Genomic DNA, 15,441 nt, shown 5'->3' on the forward strand with positions numbered 1-15,441 from the left:
TCACTAACCCCCTTCAGTGAGCCAAGCCCTTAGAATTATATGTGGCTAACCCCCTATGCTCCTAGTCACCTAAATACAGAATAGAATGTTGCCTTATACTTAAAAAAAATAATTATACAATAAACAGACCCCTCAACCTAGCTGGCTCAGCCAAACTGTTATGGTAGGATTTGGAGCAAGGGAAAAACAAGAGGAAAACATATAAATAAATTCTGATTTATTGTTTGGGAAGGGTAGGAAAGGAATAAGGGTTTAGGAATATACATATTCTTATACTTAATTTAAGAGATTATAACTAACTATATTTCTAAGCTAAAACATTAACTTCCCAAATATCTCCATCTCACACCAGGAGTCCATATCAAATAGGGCCAGGATCTGATGCTGTTAGATGTCCAAGTAAATCTAGACTGATGCTACCAGCAGCCATACCCAGAAAAACTTCCTCTGTTGATCGCAGGCAAAATCCTCTTCAAGGTCCTTCCAGAAGAGCAGACTGAGAAGAAACTGTTGGGCACATAGTCTTGCCAGGTCCCAAGGCTCAGGCTCCCATGTGATCCTTGGTCACATGCTACTGTCAATCAGTCCCTAAGGTTTGCATTTCTGTTTTTTGCAACAGTATTTACAAATTGCAAACCTTTTCATCCTTTATCACAGGACCATTGAGGGTGCCATAATGTGCAGAGTGCAGGGCCTGGAATCAGAAGGAGTCGTTTTCCTGAGTTTCAATCTGGCCTCAAACTTGACTAGCTGGGTGACTCTGGGCAAGTCAATTCACCCTGTTTGCCTCAGTTTCCTCATCTGTAAAACAAATGAGCTGGAGAAGGAAAGGGCAAAACATTCTGGCATCTTTCCAAGAAAACCCTGTAAAGGGAAAGGAAAAGTAAGACATGACTGAAAATAGACTGAACAGCAAAACAATCTTCAACCTTGAATCACTTCCACCCCTTGACTTTTGTTCTAAAGTTCCAAAATACTATAAAGTCTTACCCTTTCCTTTCCTAAGGAGAGTTGGGAATTTATTTTATAAATTTATTATTGAAATTATTTATTTTTATTTAAACACATTTATTTTGGGATCTTAAAGGGCACTATTACAATTCAGAGATCCTTCTTTCCTTAGACTAAGCTATCTCAGACTGACGTAAGTGCCCCAGCAGTCTTAATTAGGATGCCCTCAGAAGGAAGTCTAATCTTTTCTTTCTTCCCACCCTGTCAGGGTTAATCTCCCTCTCTCAACTGGTATCCTCTAAGATTTTATAGCAAATATTGTGGTTACCCATTCTGAGCTCCCTGAAGAAGACAGTTTTTTCTGTATGTCCTAGGCCAAATAATATGTAAATCGGTAGAGGGAAAATTAAGTGTTTTTGTCTCAGTTATTTGCTTAAGGTGTTATGTTCTCTTAGAAACAGATTTTTTTTTTTTGTTGAGTTTTTTAGCTCACTATGAGGGAAAGCAGACTCCATTAATAAATAACAAGAGTTTTTTTTTTTAATGGTTCAGATTTAAAATTTTGTGTGTGGACCTATGCTTGGGCAAGAAGTTTTGGGGAAGTGAGTCAGAGGGCTAGAGTTGGCAGTCAGAAGGTCCCTGGCTAGGTCTATGCCTGGGGGACATTCACACTGTGTTGAAATTGTTCCCACTCACATAATGTAGTTTGTGTGTGTGTGTGTGTTGTGGTGCACTGCGGGAGAACTGGAACTCCCAAGGAGACCAGAGTGCTGGTCTCATGGCCAAAGAAAATTTGCAAAATTTTAACCCCTTGATTGGGTGTTCCTGAGAAGCCCTTGCCAAGATTGGCATGTGGAGTGCTTGAACCCCCAAGTAAACATGGTTTATTCGTGCAGCACATAGGGTTTAGGGTTATTGTTTCTTCTTTCTTCTTCCTTCTTTCTTCTTCCTTCTTCTTCTTCTCCTTCACCTTCTTCACCTTCTGTCTTAGAATCAATACTATATATTGGTTCCAAGGCAGAAGAGTGGTAAGGGCTAGGCAATGAGGGTTAAGTGACTTGCCCAGGGTCACACAGCTAGGAAGTGTCTGAAGCCAGATTTGAACCTAGGACCTCCCACCTCTAGACCTTGCTCTCAATCCACTGAGCTACCCAGCTGCCCCTTAATGTTTCTTCTTGACAAGCTTTGTGACCCCTGACAGGTGGGACACCTCCCAATAGGGGTTCTAGACTTTTGAGGGGACCTATTCCAAAAGACTCCCCCCTAGAAAGATTTTTAAAAGCTTGGGATGATGGAGATCTGCCTATTGAACAAGGAAAATATAGGGACGAATCTATTAAGTATTATTTTCTTTGATCTAAAATCCTTAAGAATTTCTGGCAAAAATTTGGGACCCTAAATTTTATTTTTGCTATGATTAAGTTAGAAACCCTCTTAGAGAAACAGGGCTCAGGGATGGGAGGTCCTGGGTTCAAACATGAGCTCAGCAACTTCCTAGCTATGTGACCCTAGGCAAGTCACTTGACCCCAATTGTGTAGCCCTTTACTGCTCTTCTTCCTTGGAAGGGATACAGAATCTTTATTCTAAGACAGAAGGTAAGGATTAAAACAAACAAAAAACTAGTAGTATGTGGGGGAAGCTAGGTAACTCAGTGAATAGAATGCCAGGCCTAAAGATGAGAAGTCTGTAAGAATTAAATTAATATTTCTACCCAGATATAGTTTATAAAGTTTATTAGAAAGGGTAGACAATCATAGTTTTAAATCTCATCATCCTTCTAAGTAACCTGACCATGAGTTGCCTAGTCTGCCAGTCCCTTCCTTTTTCCTCCTTACCTCCCTGCTCTGTTCCCCGCTTTCATTCAAAAAGCCAAAAGCCCTGAAAGGACCTGTCCCCTCACTTTTATTTATGGATGCAAAACCTCGCTTAACTGTGTTATGTGAGGAATGTTGATGGATAGGTCAGGCTACTCAGGAGGGGGAGGGAATGAACTTCCTTGACATAGGTCCTGGGTTCAAATCTGGCCTCAGACACTTCTTAGCCAAACCCAGCCCCTATAGAACACCAACATATACATACAAAGTAGCATTGATCCTAAGATAGAAGATAAAGCTTTTAAAAAATAAGATAAGAGGGGGAAGCTGGGTATCTCAGTGGATTGAGAGCCAGGCCTAAAGCTGGGAGGTCCTAGGTTCAAATCTGGCTTCAGACACTTCCCAGTTATGTGACCCTGGGCAAGTCAACCCCTATTGCCTAGCCCTTACCACTCTTCTGCCTTGGAGCCAATATACAGTATTGACTCCAAGATGGAAGGTAAGGGTTTTTTTTTTTTTTTAAACCCTTATCTTCCGTCTTGAAGTCAATACTGTGTATTGGCTCCAAGGCAGAAGAGTGGTAAGGGCTAGGCAATGGGGGTCAAGTGACTTGCCCAGGGTCACACAGCTGGGAAGTGTCTGAGGCCAGATTTGAATCTAGAACCTCCCGTCTCTAGGCTTGGTTCTCAATCCACTGAGCTACCCAGCTGCCCCCGAAGGTAAGGGTTTTAAAAAAATAAATAAAAAATAAGATAAAAATAAAAAATAAAAACCTAACTTTATGGCAAGGAAGGAACTTGTATCTTAAGTCTTCAGGAAAACATCCTGGTAACTTTGACTTACTTTAATTTCAACACACCCAATACATGAAAAATTTTACCATCTTACAGAGAATTCCCAATTCTTTTATCTTGGCACTGAATTTTCTCTAACATCTGCTATTTTACATTTGGGAGGCATGATCCAAAAGAGATACCTGGGCAATTTAACCTGGTCTTAACAAAAAGAATAGAATAAACTCAAACTTAGAAGAAATAAAAATTCAGAGGCAGTACTGCAGAAAGGATATCTCTGTTGATAAGGTCAGAGTTCTGACTCAATTTAACTTTAGTAATATACATATAAAAAGCTATCCATGCCCCATTTTCTTTTTCTTTTTTTTCTAATTCTTTTTTATTTTTTTCAGTTACACATTGAAAACAATTTTTGACAATTGTTTTTGACATCTTAAAATTCAGATTTTTTGCTCCACCATTCTCCCTAAGAAGGTAAGTAGTCAGATATTGGTTATTCTGGTATTTTCATGTAATATATATTTCCAGATTGCCAGATACTTCCCAGCTGAGTGACCCTGGGTAAGTCACTTGACCCCCATCGCCTAGTCCAGTGATGGCAAATCTATGGTATGAGTGCCAAAGATGGCATGCAGAGCTCTCTTGGTGGGCACATGACCATCTTTCCTCCTGCCCCAGAGTTCATTGCTAGAAAGGCAGAGTGACTTGGGTGGAGTTGCTCCCTTCCCCCTATCCTCTGTGCCTTTGGACATTTTTCATATCACTTGCTCTGCTGCCCAGCAGCTAATGGGAGCCCTTCCTCCCCTGTGTGGGGTGGAGGTGGCTGGAGGGAACACCACAGCTAACCAGATTGAGGAGCTCTCCTTTCTCACTTGGTACTTAGACAGTAGATCCAGAATAGTTTTGTGTTGGTATCCCCTGGTATATGTGTTTGCCTCAGCTATGCCAGAGGCCAAATGGATAGTGATTGCCTTAAATTGGTAGACTATGGGCAAATGCTCAAGGGTGTGAATTTTAGATTTTCTCCATTTTGTTTAGCACCCAGGAATGTATACACTCACACTTAAGGATTAAGGGTCATGGAGGAAGGCCTATGACTGGCATGTGTTAACAAGTGACAAATCAGAAACAACTGACTGACCCCTGGACTGTCCTAAACTAAGCCTAAGCCACCATTGGCACACGTGAGACACAGGAAGTGATGTAAAGAACTGCCTTTATGTTTCTTGACACTTCCTGTGGGGAGGGAGCTTTGGTGGAGTTGACCCTCTAACTTGAGCCTGGAGGAGCCCCTCAGACAGCTTCCTTGAGATATTCAAGTGGTGAGTGATAAGACTGACTCCCCTTTCCCTTGGCTTTCTAGGTAGCCTTCCTTGGCCAAGGCCTCTGAACTTCCTGCCTGGCTCAGTCTGGGCTGGAGCAGTTAGATTCTTTTCCTCTCTCTCTCTCTCTCTCTCTCTCTCTCTCTCTCTCTCTCTCTCTCTCTCTCTCTCTCTCTCTCTCTCTCTCATTCTTAAATTCTTTCTTCTATTGTAAATAAACCAACATAAAATTCCATTCTGACTTGAGTGTTTTCATTGGGGTTTAGAAATTAAATCCCTGGTGACCAACTAAATGTATATTCGGTCTCAACCCTAAATTTATCCTTAACAAGGGGGCAGGAATTGTAAACTGCATCAATGGAGCAGCCCTGAAGTAATTATTCAGGGAGACCTGAATATTTGCTTTCTTGCCAAGTCTTCTACAACCTCCTGACCTCCCTACCATTCCTAGTGTCCTGTCAGAAAAGCACTTTGTTTTGAATGTCTCCTGACTGTATTGTCTATATTTCGTTTGTAGCTCCAGCTTGTAGCTTTTGGAGTGGTGATCTTTGGAGCCTTAAGACCTGGCTAAGCTCTTGTATTTCCTCCTTTCCCAATCTTCCTTCTTCTAAAAAGTCCTTCCTATGACTTTGTAAAGTCTATGGATTGATTCGCTATGTCGAAATACACATATCTCCCCAGCAGAATGGAAGTGGAGGGCAGTTTGCTCTTGGTTTTTCAAAAATGCATTATTTTATTATTATAACTAGGTTTATATGAGCTTTTTTAAGTTTATAAAATATTTTTATTTATATTGTTAATCATTAGTCATTTCCCATCACGTTCTTTCCCAATTCAGACTCCCATGTATATGTCAGTCATACACTCATTAATACTGTTTAAATCAAACTAAGGTTTGAACATAATCAACAGATCTTTAAACATTTTTTATTATGATTAACAATCATGAACATTTTCCTGTACAAATATAAAAACAGGTTTGTACCCAATACTGTGCCCAGGTGGCATATTTCTAGGTATTTTTCAAACTTAATATGGTAGCTCTAACACTGACCTGCTCTTTGATTTCATCTTTCTGAAATACCTTCTGTTCTTTTCTGTGTATTTAAATGAATTATTGATGCTTTCTTTCAGAGGAAGTTCATCCTCACAAAAACCTTCAGTGTTATTGTTATTCTCATTTTGCACTTGCCAGTGAGGGGTTAAGTGATTTACCCAGGTTCATACCTAAGCAAATGGTAGGGACAATGTGGGAACTCAGGTCTTAGGTGTTGATGTAGCTTGACACTTCTGAATAAGCAGCCCATGTATTTCAGACAAGACTTGAATTCCTCAGATCTTGTTGGCCCTGGGGGGGCCAGCTTCCTATCCACTAAGCCCTTCTACACTTTTTTCACCCCTGGAGAGAAAAATGTGTCCCTTGTAATAAAGATGTAAACTGACTTTAACTGTTTACTGATTGAAATAGTGAGGTAAAATGTTCTCTGACTTTTGACAGAGAGAGAGAGAGAGAGAGAGAGAGAGAGAGAGAGAGAGAGCTGCTAATGGGACCTGAGGCTGCTTATCTGTAATGGAGTTAGAACAGAGAAATTGCTGAGGGATGCCACATACACAGATGCTGGTACACAGGGGACACTGCTCTGGGATTTGCTCTAGTGTTTCTGCCTATTGATCCCGACTGATTGCTGAAGGATCAATCTATTTCCTAACCCCCTTCCTCCCTCACTCTCTTCCTTAACCTCTCCCTTTTGCCTCCCTCACCTCCCAAATCTTCTTGAAGCCTTTGCTTCTTCCCTCCCTCCTGAGTGAACTATAAAGATACTCCAGTTGCTTTCTCAGTCAGGGGGTTTATTGGGATAACAGGATGGGAAACTGAGGTAAGAGGGATGAGGATTTCTCTCAGTGTCAACTTCAATTGCTCAGAGCCAGAGAAACAGAGACCAAGTCCAAAAGCCCAGTTTCTCTTCTCAGTGTGGCCAGCAAAAACCCTCAACTGCCCCTCCTGGGGACATTCCATTGGAATCTTCTCTTGACAGACATCTAGAGCTAGATCTCCAGCCCTGCATCTTGGTCCACAAGTCCTGCAAAAACTCTCTCTCTTCATGTCTCTATCACACCGTTGGTGTCCCAATTTGTTACAAAATCTTTGAAAAATAGTGCTGAGCCATCCCATAAGACTGTATTAAAATTGTTCACTTAAGGGAATAAACAGTATATAACCCTTTCAAGATATCAGTAGAAGAAAGCCATATAGTAGTCTTTCATCTAGAGTAACAACTTTTAACAATCTCCCCCGACCCCCTCAAGGTATGTTTCCAAGCATCAATTTCAGCCCTTTCAACTTTGGATTTATTGCCAACTACTAAGCAAGGTACTGAGATAGATGCTAGATACAAAGAACTCTATTCCTCTACCCTCCCATATCCCCACTTAAAGCACTTCTTTTCTGTTGGGAATTTGCATTCTGCTTGGGGGATAAAATTTGACACAGATAAGTAAGTGGAAGGAGAATTTGATTCAAGTTCACAAGGAATTTCCAGGTATTCTATCAGAATAAATTGCATAGTCAGCTATGGGAGGGGGTGGGGGAAGAGGAGGGGAAAAACACAACTCTTGTAACCAAGGAAAAATATTCTAAATTGACTAAATAAAATAAAAAAAGAATAAATTGCACAAAGTTGGAATTAATCTACCAGAGGACTTGGGTCATTCTATTTATTCATACACTCAATCAATGCTCTCCCCCCCACCCCCCACCCCCAAAGAACAAGGATATGGCTCTGTGCACCAGAACAGAAGCTTTAGAAAATCAGACTAGTAAAACTATTAAAAAAGTAGCCTAGAAACTATCCTGTTAACTGAAGTTAAAAGTTTTGAGTTCCATCAAGATCTAGAAACACCATAGAGTCACTTCCAAAGGAAAAAAGTTAAATGGACTCCAACTAGCCCTTGAGGGTCACTTGTTCCAGCCCCTTTCCCCATCTTCACTTCTCAGCTCACTGAAGCAAGAAAGAAATCCCATCCAATCTGGCTCCAACTTGAGGGTCTGGGGCCTCCCTCCAACAGGAAGGGTTAATGCTTCAGCTGCTGCTCTCTTCACTGTCTGGATACATCCCCAGCTGGCTCAGGAATGAGGCACTGGGTATCTTGGGTACCATAACAGATTCCTTCAAACTTTGCTGTATGCCTGTTCCTGGGGAAGTTGAGCCTACATGCCCACTGTTGCTGCTGCTAGAGCTTTGGGTAGCTGGCTTCTTTGCCACCACCAGGCCTGCTAGTTTGTACTTGCTTGGGGGTGTTCTCACCCTGTGCACCCAGCTCTCAGTCTTTTGTTTTTTTTCTCTGCTGGACCTCCTCTAAGATGGCTATGGGCTTGGCCCAAATGGGCAGCCAGCAAGGGGCCAGAGTGGGCTCTTCATTGGAGGCAGTCTTCAGTGGGTCTTCTTGTCCTGGCTTGGGCCATCATGGCTTCCATTTCCTTCTGGTCCTCTTCCTGCTGGCTCTGCCTTTTCTATTCCTCAGACTGCAGGCACTGCTGCAACATGGCTTCAAAGTCCACATTGGCCTGGTGCTGGTTGAGCTCCTTCAGCTTCTGCAGATTATCCAGGACCTCCATCTCCAGCTTGGAGTCCTTGGTCTGATTCTCCAGCACCTTCATAGGGTTATTGACTTCTTCCTCTTCTCTTTGCTTTTGGACTCTTTTCTCTTCTTCCAGCAGTTTCTCAGCCTGGAAGTTCTTAGTGGCTTCATGATCCATGGCATAATCTGTATTCTCAGGGTCTGTTTTTTAGGTGATTTCAGCTAGACATCGGGGACACCTGACATAAAAACAAAAAATTGGGAGTCCCAGATAGAGCTCCTTCTGCATGGTCTCTTTGCAGGCATTAAATTTCTTGCCTTTGTAAATATACTCCCCACATGTCTTACATTTCAGGTTGAAGGGAGCAGTTTCTTACCACATATTGCCTATCTTGGGGCAGTTTCCATTTGGGGATTTTCAAGGGATCAAAATCTGATGGATAATATTTAAGACTTTTCTCTCAGACATCTTGGTGCTGCTTCACCCCTGATTCAGCAATCCACCCAAAGAGCTCTCTGTCCAGCCTTCTTTCTCCACTGCTGGTGCAATGGTGTGCCTGGTCAAAATACAACCAAAGGAAAATGAGGCACATTTTCCTGACCAGAAAACATCTTATTAACAGTGATATGTATGACTGATAACCGAGTGTGTGGGACTCTCTGCTCTCAGGTCAGCAGGCTGATTATGGGGACGCAGCAGACCAGATTTATATTGACCCCAATAGAGTGAGTGGAGCCAGGTGAGAGAGTAGAAAAGCTTTATGGGGAAAGTGAGCTGGTCTTCACGTCTCTCAGATCGTGCCCCTCTCACACAATTAAGGAACACTGCTTGCTGTATGAGAATCAACAGCCTCTAGTAAACTTGGTTGGAAAAACAGAGCCACCTCAATGAAGGATCCTCCCATTAGTTTTCAAGTCCTTGAAGACCAAATCACCCCTCTCTTTGATGAGGCAAGTGTAAGGGTTAAATTTTAATGGTTTGGCTGAAATATATGCTCAAAGTTGAAAATGACTAATAGGTTTTACTTACAAAAGAGGTGGAAAGAGTAAAAGTAGAGAACTACAAAAGGGTAGAAAAGACATTAACCTATCTAACTAAATATTGTTCCAGTGCTTGGCTCAGCCAGGACTTGTTAACTTTCAACTGGAATTAAAAAGGGAAAACCAGCTATCAACTCATCCCAGTTCCCTCCAAGAGGCAGGTCAAGACAATGACTGGAGCTGAAGGAGAGTCCTGAGGCCAACCTTCTTCAGGAAGTCAACTTCCTTCTTGAGTGACTCTCTTCTTGGAGTCCACTCTCTAGCCTCAGCAATTCAGGGCCTTTTATAGTGGCTTCTTGTCTCTTCCCCTCTTCACAGGGGTCAGTCACTGTTTCTAAATTGTATAGCACTGCCCTGAGGGCAGTGTTTGTGGAAACCACTTCTCACCTTCTGGAGAGATGAATACTCATCAAAAGGGTTCACAGATTCCTGGTTGATGGAGTTGAAAGAGTGGAGAGTTCTTCTCTAAGTAGGGTGTTCAAGCTTTTGTTGATTCAATTCAAATGTAGACAATGGAGAGTTAATCCTGTCTTCACAATCTACGAGGTTCTAAGTAGGAGTATTTAAGTTATTGTTAACCAAGTATTAACTCGAAGTAGACAAAGGGAATAAAGAATTCCCTTTCACAAGTGTAAACTCAGAATAAACAAAGAGAACAAAAATTCCCTTTTCACAGGATCAAGTATTAGTTACTCCATTACTTCCTCCTCCTTGTTATTACAGACTTCTATTTGAATACTCTAATTATGTGATATATTTTTCCTTGGGCTTCCTTTATGCTTTTCTGGCATATTCTTCCTCTCCCTTTCCCTTAAGGTCAACAAGGCATAACAGATTAATGTTATATTCTCTGTCTCATCGGGCTCTCTCTGGGACTACTAACTGGGTTGAGAGGAGACACATGCGTTTCCTTATAATATAATTTAGACAATTTATCCTCATCTCTCTGACTGTCTGCCTATCTATCCATCTATGCATCCATCTAACCTGTCTATTCTATCTATCAATAGCTTTACTATCATGTTGGGTTATAGAAATATTTTGCCATGGAATGGAATACCTCTAGTCAAAGGTTAGAAAACATCCTCTGTAAATCCGTGATCCCATAACAAGCACTTTAAGGAGACTTCTCAGAGACATAGTTCTAAGAGCTGGGCTTCTTAAATCAGCTCTGGCTGTTCTTGCACGCTCCTGATAGTGCGCATGAGTCCCCTCGTGGCGCAAACCAATCAAACACGTCTCAGACTCTGATAGTGCGCATGAGTCCCCTCGTGTCGCAAACCAATCAAACACATCTCAGTCTCTGAGTTTCGGAAAAATCTGTCCCTTCCTTTTTTCCCGGACCTTTTGTTCCGTAGTCTTGGGGAAGGTCGGGAGGAAACTGCCGAACGCACTTCCGGTTCCGGTGGTGTCCATGCGGGACTGAGGACGGTGATCACTTGTGATACCAGTAACGGTCGCGGGCGGAGAGAAGGGGAGAAGAGAAGGCAAGGTAGTGTGACAGGGCGAGGTAGAGCGGAGGCTGGCAGATGGGCAGACCCGGGACTGGGGGCCGACCAGCAGGGGTCGCGGCCTGAGGAGACCAGCGGGCCCTCGGGGGGCGGAATGCTGGACGGATAACCACCCCTTCCCTTCCACCTCACCTCGCTTCCCCCCCTTTCCAACCTGGTGTCCCGCGCGGGAGTTACTCCTCTTTCCCCAGCCCTGGAAGGGGGCAACGGACGGGTTCGGGTCTTCGGATTCCAGAAAGGGGGGAGAGGGTCGTCTGCGAATCTCTCCATTGAAGTCTCCCAGGAGGTAGCCCCTCTCCCCTCCCTGAGCGATTTACAGAACCCAGCCTCATTTGACTGACGAGGAAACTGAGGCTTGGGGCGTTTCCTGACAGTCTCTGGTGCGGACTAAATCTGCACTGCTCAACATTGGGCCAGAGCCCCTTCCCAATGCCCTGGAGCTGGCGTGAAGCCTGGAGGATAGAGTCTAGACGAATCAGGATCCCTGGAATAGAAGTTGAAAGGAGTTATAGATTTAGACTTGATGAGAAACAGTGGGGGTTCCCTCTCAGTGGAAGTACTAAACATAGTACGGATGTCCACTTGTCAGATAGGTAATAGAAGAGATCTTTTAAAGTACATTTTTGTATTAAATTACCTCTAAAGTCTCTTGCAATTCAGAAGTTCGTGATTCTGTAATTTTGCTAGTTTTCTTTACCTGTGTTGTTTATTATTGAATAGGAAATAAAAAAATCAAGCAGCATAAGTCCTTCATTAGGTGAATTTTGTCACCATCTTTTTTCTTAGGACTTGTGGCAACTTTACCCTAAGCCTCCTTTGCCACTTATGTAGTTCTTACTGTCAGCGTTTATTATTAGTATGATTTTGTTCTTTAAGGATTACTATTCTGTTAGAGGGGGCAATCAGCTGTTTTGACAATGATGTATTCTAGTGTCCAAAAGGGATGAGTGAGTATTACACAGGCTTCTCACACAAGTACATTGGGATTGTTCTGAAGAATTCAATAGTCTGTATGAACTTTGGATGAATCAATGAATCATTTTATAGCATTCACAGTTCTGAGTAGATTTTTGTTTTAGGCGATTCCCAAGTGCATGAAATGCTTACCTTATCTTTATTGTTTTGCTGTATTTTAGGGATAGTTGTGCCCTATAATTATAAATGAAAGAACAGTTTTCTATTCTCAGTAGACCAAAGGATTTTAATGCAATTATAAGACTTAGGTGTCTAAATGATGCCTATCTCTTTATGTCTCAACTAGTTTTTCAGCTTTTAAAATGAGATGTAGAGACAGGAGAGGTCTTCATTCAGATTCTTTCTCTGACATTTATTAGCTTTGTGACCATGAGAAAGTTATTTAACTTTTCTTAACCTTTGGTTTCTTTATTTTTAAAATGAGAGGATTGGACAGGATGACTTTTTGTAAAGATTTTATGGAAGAGTAAAGTTGGGAATGATTTTTAGTAACTCTTTTCTGCCCCTATTAGATGATCAAATAGTCTTTGCATACAGATATGTATTTTTTCAATGATTTCCTAGTTTGTGAAATCAAGGATGATTGTCAGATGGTTGTTAATTGTCATTTGATATAGGTGATAGCTGATTGTTCAAAATAATTATGGAGGACAAGGATCAGAAAAGACATAGAAAGAAAAACAGTGGGCCAAAAGCAGAGAAGAAAAAGAAACGTCACCTGAAAGATCTAGGCCTTGGAGATGAGGAAGATGCCCGGAAGAGGAACCCCAAGGCTTTTGCTGTTCAGTCTGCTGTTCGGATGGCAAGGTCCTTCCACAGGTACTGGCAACCTTTTTCTTTTTTTGAGTCTCATTGCTCCCTTGTTTTACATAGTGAATATCATGGGATAGGATAATTTAATTTTAGAATTGTAAAGACATGGAATTATATTTTGAGTGAAATAATGTTCCCCCATGTACTTAGATATTATTGTTTTAATTATTACATGGTAATTGTCCCTGAATAATGACATTATAAGAGGCTTTCATTATGATTCAAAGTTTGAATTGTCCTTTGGTATTTAATGCTCTCTTTGTAAAACATTGCTTCTTGTGATTGTGGGCAAGGGTATTTTGCTTTTCTTTTACCTGTGTGCATGCCTTTTTTTTTAATTAAACATTTATAATGAATTAATTAAAATAAATGTAAAGCATTTTTATTCTTATCTACCTGATCTGTAATAAGTCAATTACTTCTTCAGCAAAAGGAAATAAGCAAGCAAGGCTTTGAGAAAAGTCATCAGGTTTTGTTTTTATTTATGATTATATGTATGTGCATTTGAATTCCTTATTCTTATTTCTTTACATATAGAACTCAGGACTTGAAGACAAAAAAACATCATATTCCAGTGGTTGATCGGACTCCCCTGGAACCGCCACCTGTGGTGGTTGTGGTAATGGGTCCTCCAAAAGTTGGGAAGAGCACTTTAATTCAGTGCCTTATTCGAAATTTTACAAGACAAAAATTGACAGAAATTAGAGGTCCAGTAACAATTGTGTCAGGTAAGAATAGTACCACTATGCTCTCACATGTGCATCTTTCTTTGTTATATTTTAATAGTGGATAAATAGAAATCAGACTTTAGGTATAAGATAATATATTTCACAAATAGACTTTGTTTTTAGTTTAATATGGAAATAATGCTATATGCTATGAAACTATTGTTTTGCAATGAGGAGGAGGATGATTTAAAACTGTTTGAAATATGGGAAACTTGGATAGGAATAAAATAATTGATAAATAGAATTTGTGTTTTAAATCTGTGTCACCTTTTTGCTACCTAGTAATTTCTAGGACTTGCCATTTGGACACAAAAGAAATTATTTTGCTTAGAGTTTCACATACAAAGGAGAGTTTTATTCAGTCACAGAATTTCAGACTTGGAAGGGAACTCTGAGATTATCCATTCCAACACATACAATAAGTGTTCTTCCAGTCTGGTTGAAGAACTCCATAGTGGGAGAACACCCTGGTCTTGAGGTTTTTGATTTTGATTGCTTTCATTGTTAGAAATCTTTTCTTTGCCTCTTTTCAACTTGTATCCATTGTTCCTTTTTCTTCCTTCTGAATCCAAGTTGAACAAATCTCTAACCTTTTTTTTTTGTAAAATTTATTTAGTCAGTTTAGAACATTATTCCTTTGTTACAAGAATCATATTCTTTCCCTCCCTCCTCTCCCCCATTCCTTCCCGTAGCCAACACACAATTCCAATGGGTTTTACATGTGTCCTTGATCAGACATATTTCCATGTTGTTGATGTTTGCACCCCCTCAACCCAGGTAATCAAACAGTTATTTTTCTTTGGTGTTTCTACTCCCACAGTTTTTCCTCTGAATGTGGATAGTGTTCTTTCTTGTAGATCCCTCCTAGTTGTTTAGGATCACTACATTGCCACTAATGGAGAAGTCCATTACATTCGATTGTACCAGAGTTTATCAGTCTCTTGTGTATAATGTTCTGGTTCTGCTCCTATTGCTGCATCAGTTCCTGGAGGTTGTTCCAGTTCACATGGAATTCCTCCACTTTATTGTTCCTTTTTGCACAATAGTATTCCATCACCAACATATACCACAATTTGTTCAGCCATTCCCCAATTGAAGGGCATCCCCTCATTTTCCCATTTTTTGCCACCACAAAGAGCACAGCTATGAATATTCTTGTACAAGTCTTTTTCCTTATTATCTCTTTGGGGTACAAACCCAGCAGTGCTATGGCTGGATCAAAGAGCAGACAGTCTTTTAGCACCCTTTGGGCATAGTTCCAAATTGCCCTCCAGAATGGTTGGATCAGTTCACAACTCCACCAGCAATGAATTAATGTCCCTACTTTGCCACATCCCCTCCAACATTCATTACTTTCCTTTGCTGTCATGTTAGCCAATCTGCTAGGTGTTAGTTGATACCTCAGAGTTGTTTTGATTTGCATTTCTCTGATTATAAGAGATTTAGAACACTTTTTCATGTGCTTATTGATAGTACAATTCTCTAATCTTCTTGTCATATGACAGCTCTCCTTCTGACACTTTGAGATTCCTCTGATAGACATCTCACAGCTCCTGCAGTCTAAAGAATTCTAGTTTTCTCAGTTGATTTACGTAGGAATTGGAGGCTTTTTTTCCTCTGAGTACTTTGCAGTCTGTCAGTATTCCTCCTAATAAAGATCCAGATTCAAAAATAGATGTCAGATGGGATCTGAACAGAGTAAGGGACAATCTCACCACCTCTGGTTCTTAATGCTGCCCTTTCTCATACTTAAATTGAGCTTAAGCTGCATTAATTCTCTTTCCTACCATATCATTCCATTGTTATACTAAGGTCAGTTGGGAATCTACTAAAATTCTCAGTCAGTCCTACTAAGTGCCAGGGTCTATGTGAAATGCTGGGAATATAAATTTAAAGAGTGAAACAACCCTTA

At 40.9% G+C, this 15,441-nt stretch overlaps 1 protein-coding gene and 1 pseudogene across 3 annotated transcripts in view; one reads left to right on the forward strand and one right to left on the reverse strand.

Moving 5' to 3' along the window:
• Nucleotides 1-5,793: 5,793 nt before the first annotated feature.
• Nucleotides 5,794-10,740, reverse strand: LOC130454617 (splicing factor YJU2-like; annotated as a pseudogene).
• Nucleotides 10,741-10,822: 82 nt separating this feature from the next.
• The window catches only part of BMS1 (BMS1 ribosome biogenesis factor), a 46,016-nt gene continuing 41,397 nt past the window's right edge, over nucleotides 10,823-15,441 (forward strand). The window contains exons 1-3 of one of the 3 annotated variants that reach the window (XM_007478481.3): nucleotides 10,823-10,994; nucleotides 12,606-12,807; nucleotides 13,339-13,529. In XM_007478481.3, the coding sequence (XP_007478543.1) occupies nucleotides 12,632-12,807; nucleotides 13,339-13,529 (367 nt within the window). In that variant the 5' untranslated portion in view covers nucleotides 10,823-10,994; nucleotides 12,606-12,631. Of the gene's footprint in view, nucleotides 11,300-11,584; nucleotides 11,607-12,605; nucleotides 12,808-13,338; nucleotides 13,530-15,441 lie in introns of those variants that run through there. The other 2 variants (XM_007478482.3, XM_056799933.1) reach the window with 2 other exon arrangements.

The sequence above is a fragment of the Monodelphis domestica genome, chromosome 1 (genome assembly GCF_027887165.1).
Source record: "Monodelphis domestica isolate mMonDom1 chromosome 1, mMonDom1.pri, whole genome shotgun sequence".
In the NCBI taxonomy this organism is placed as follows: domain Eukaryota; kingdom Metazoa; phylum Chordata; class Mammalia; order Didelphimorphia; family Didelphidae; genus Monodelphis; species Monodelphis domestica.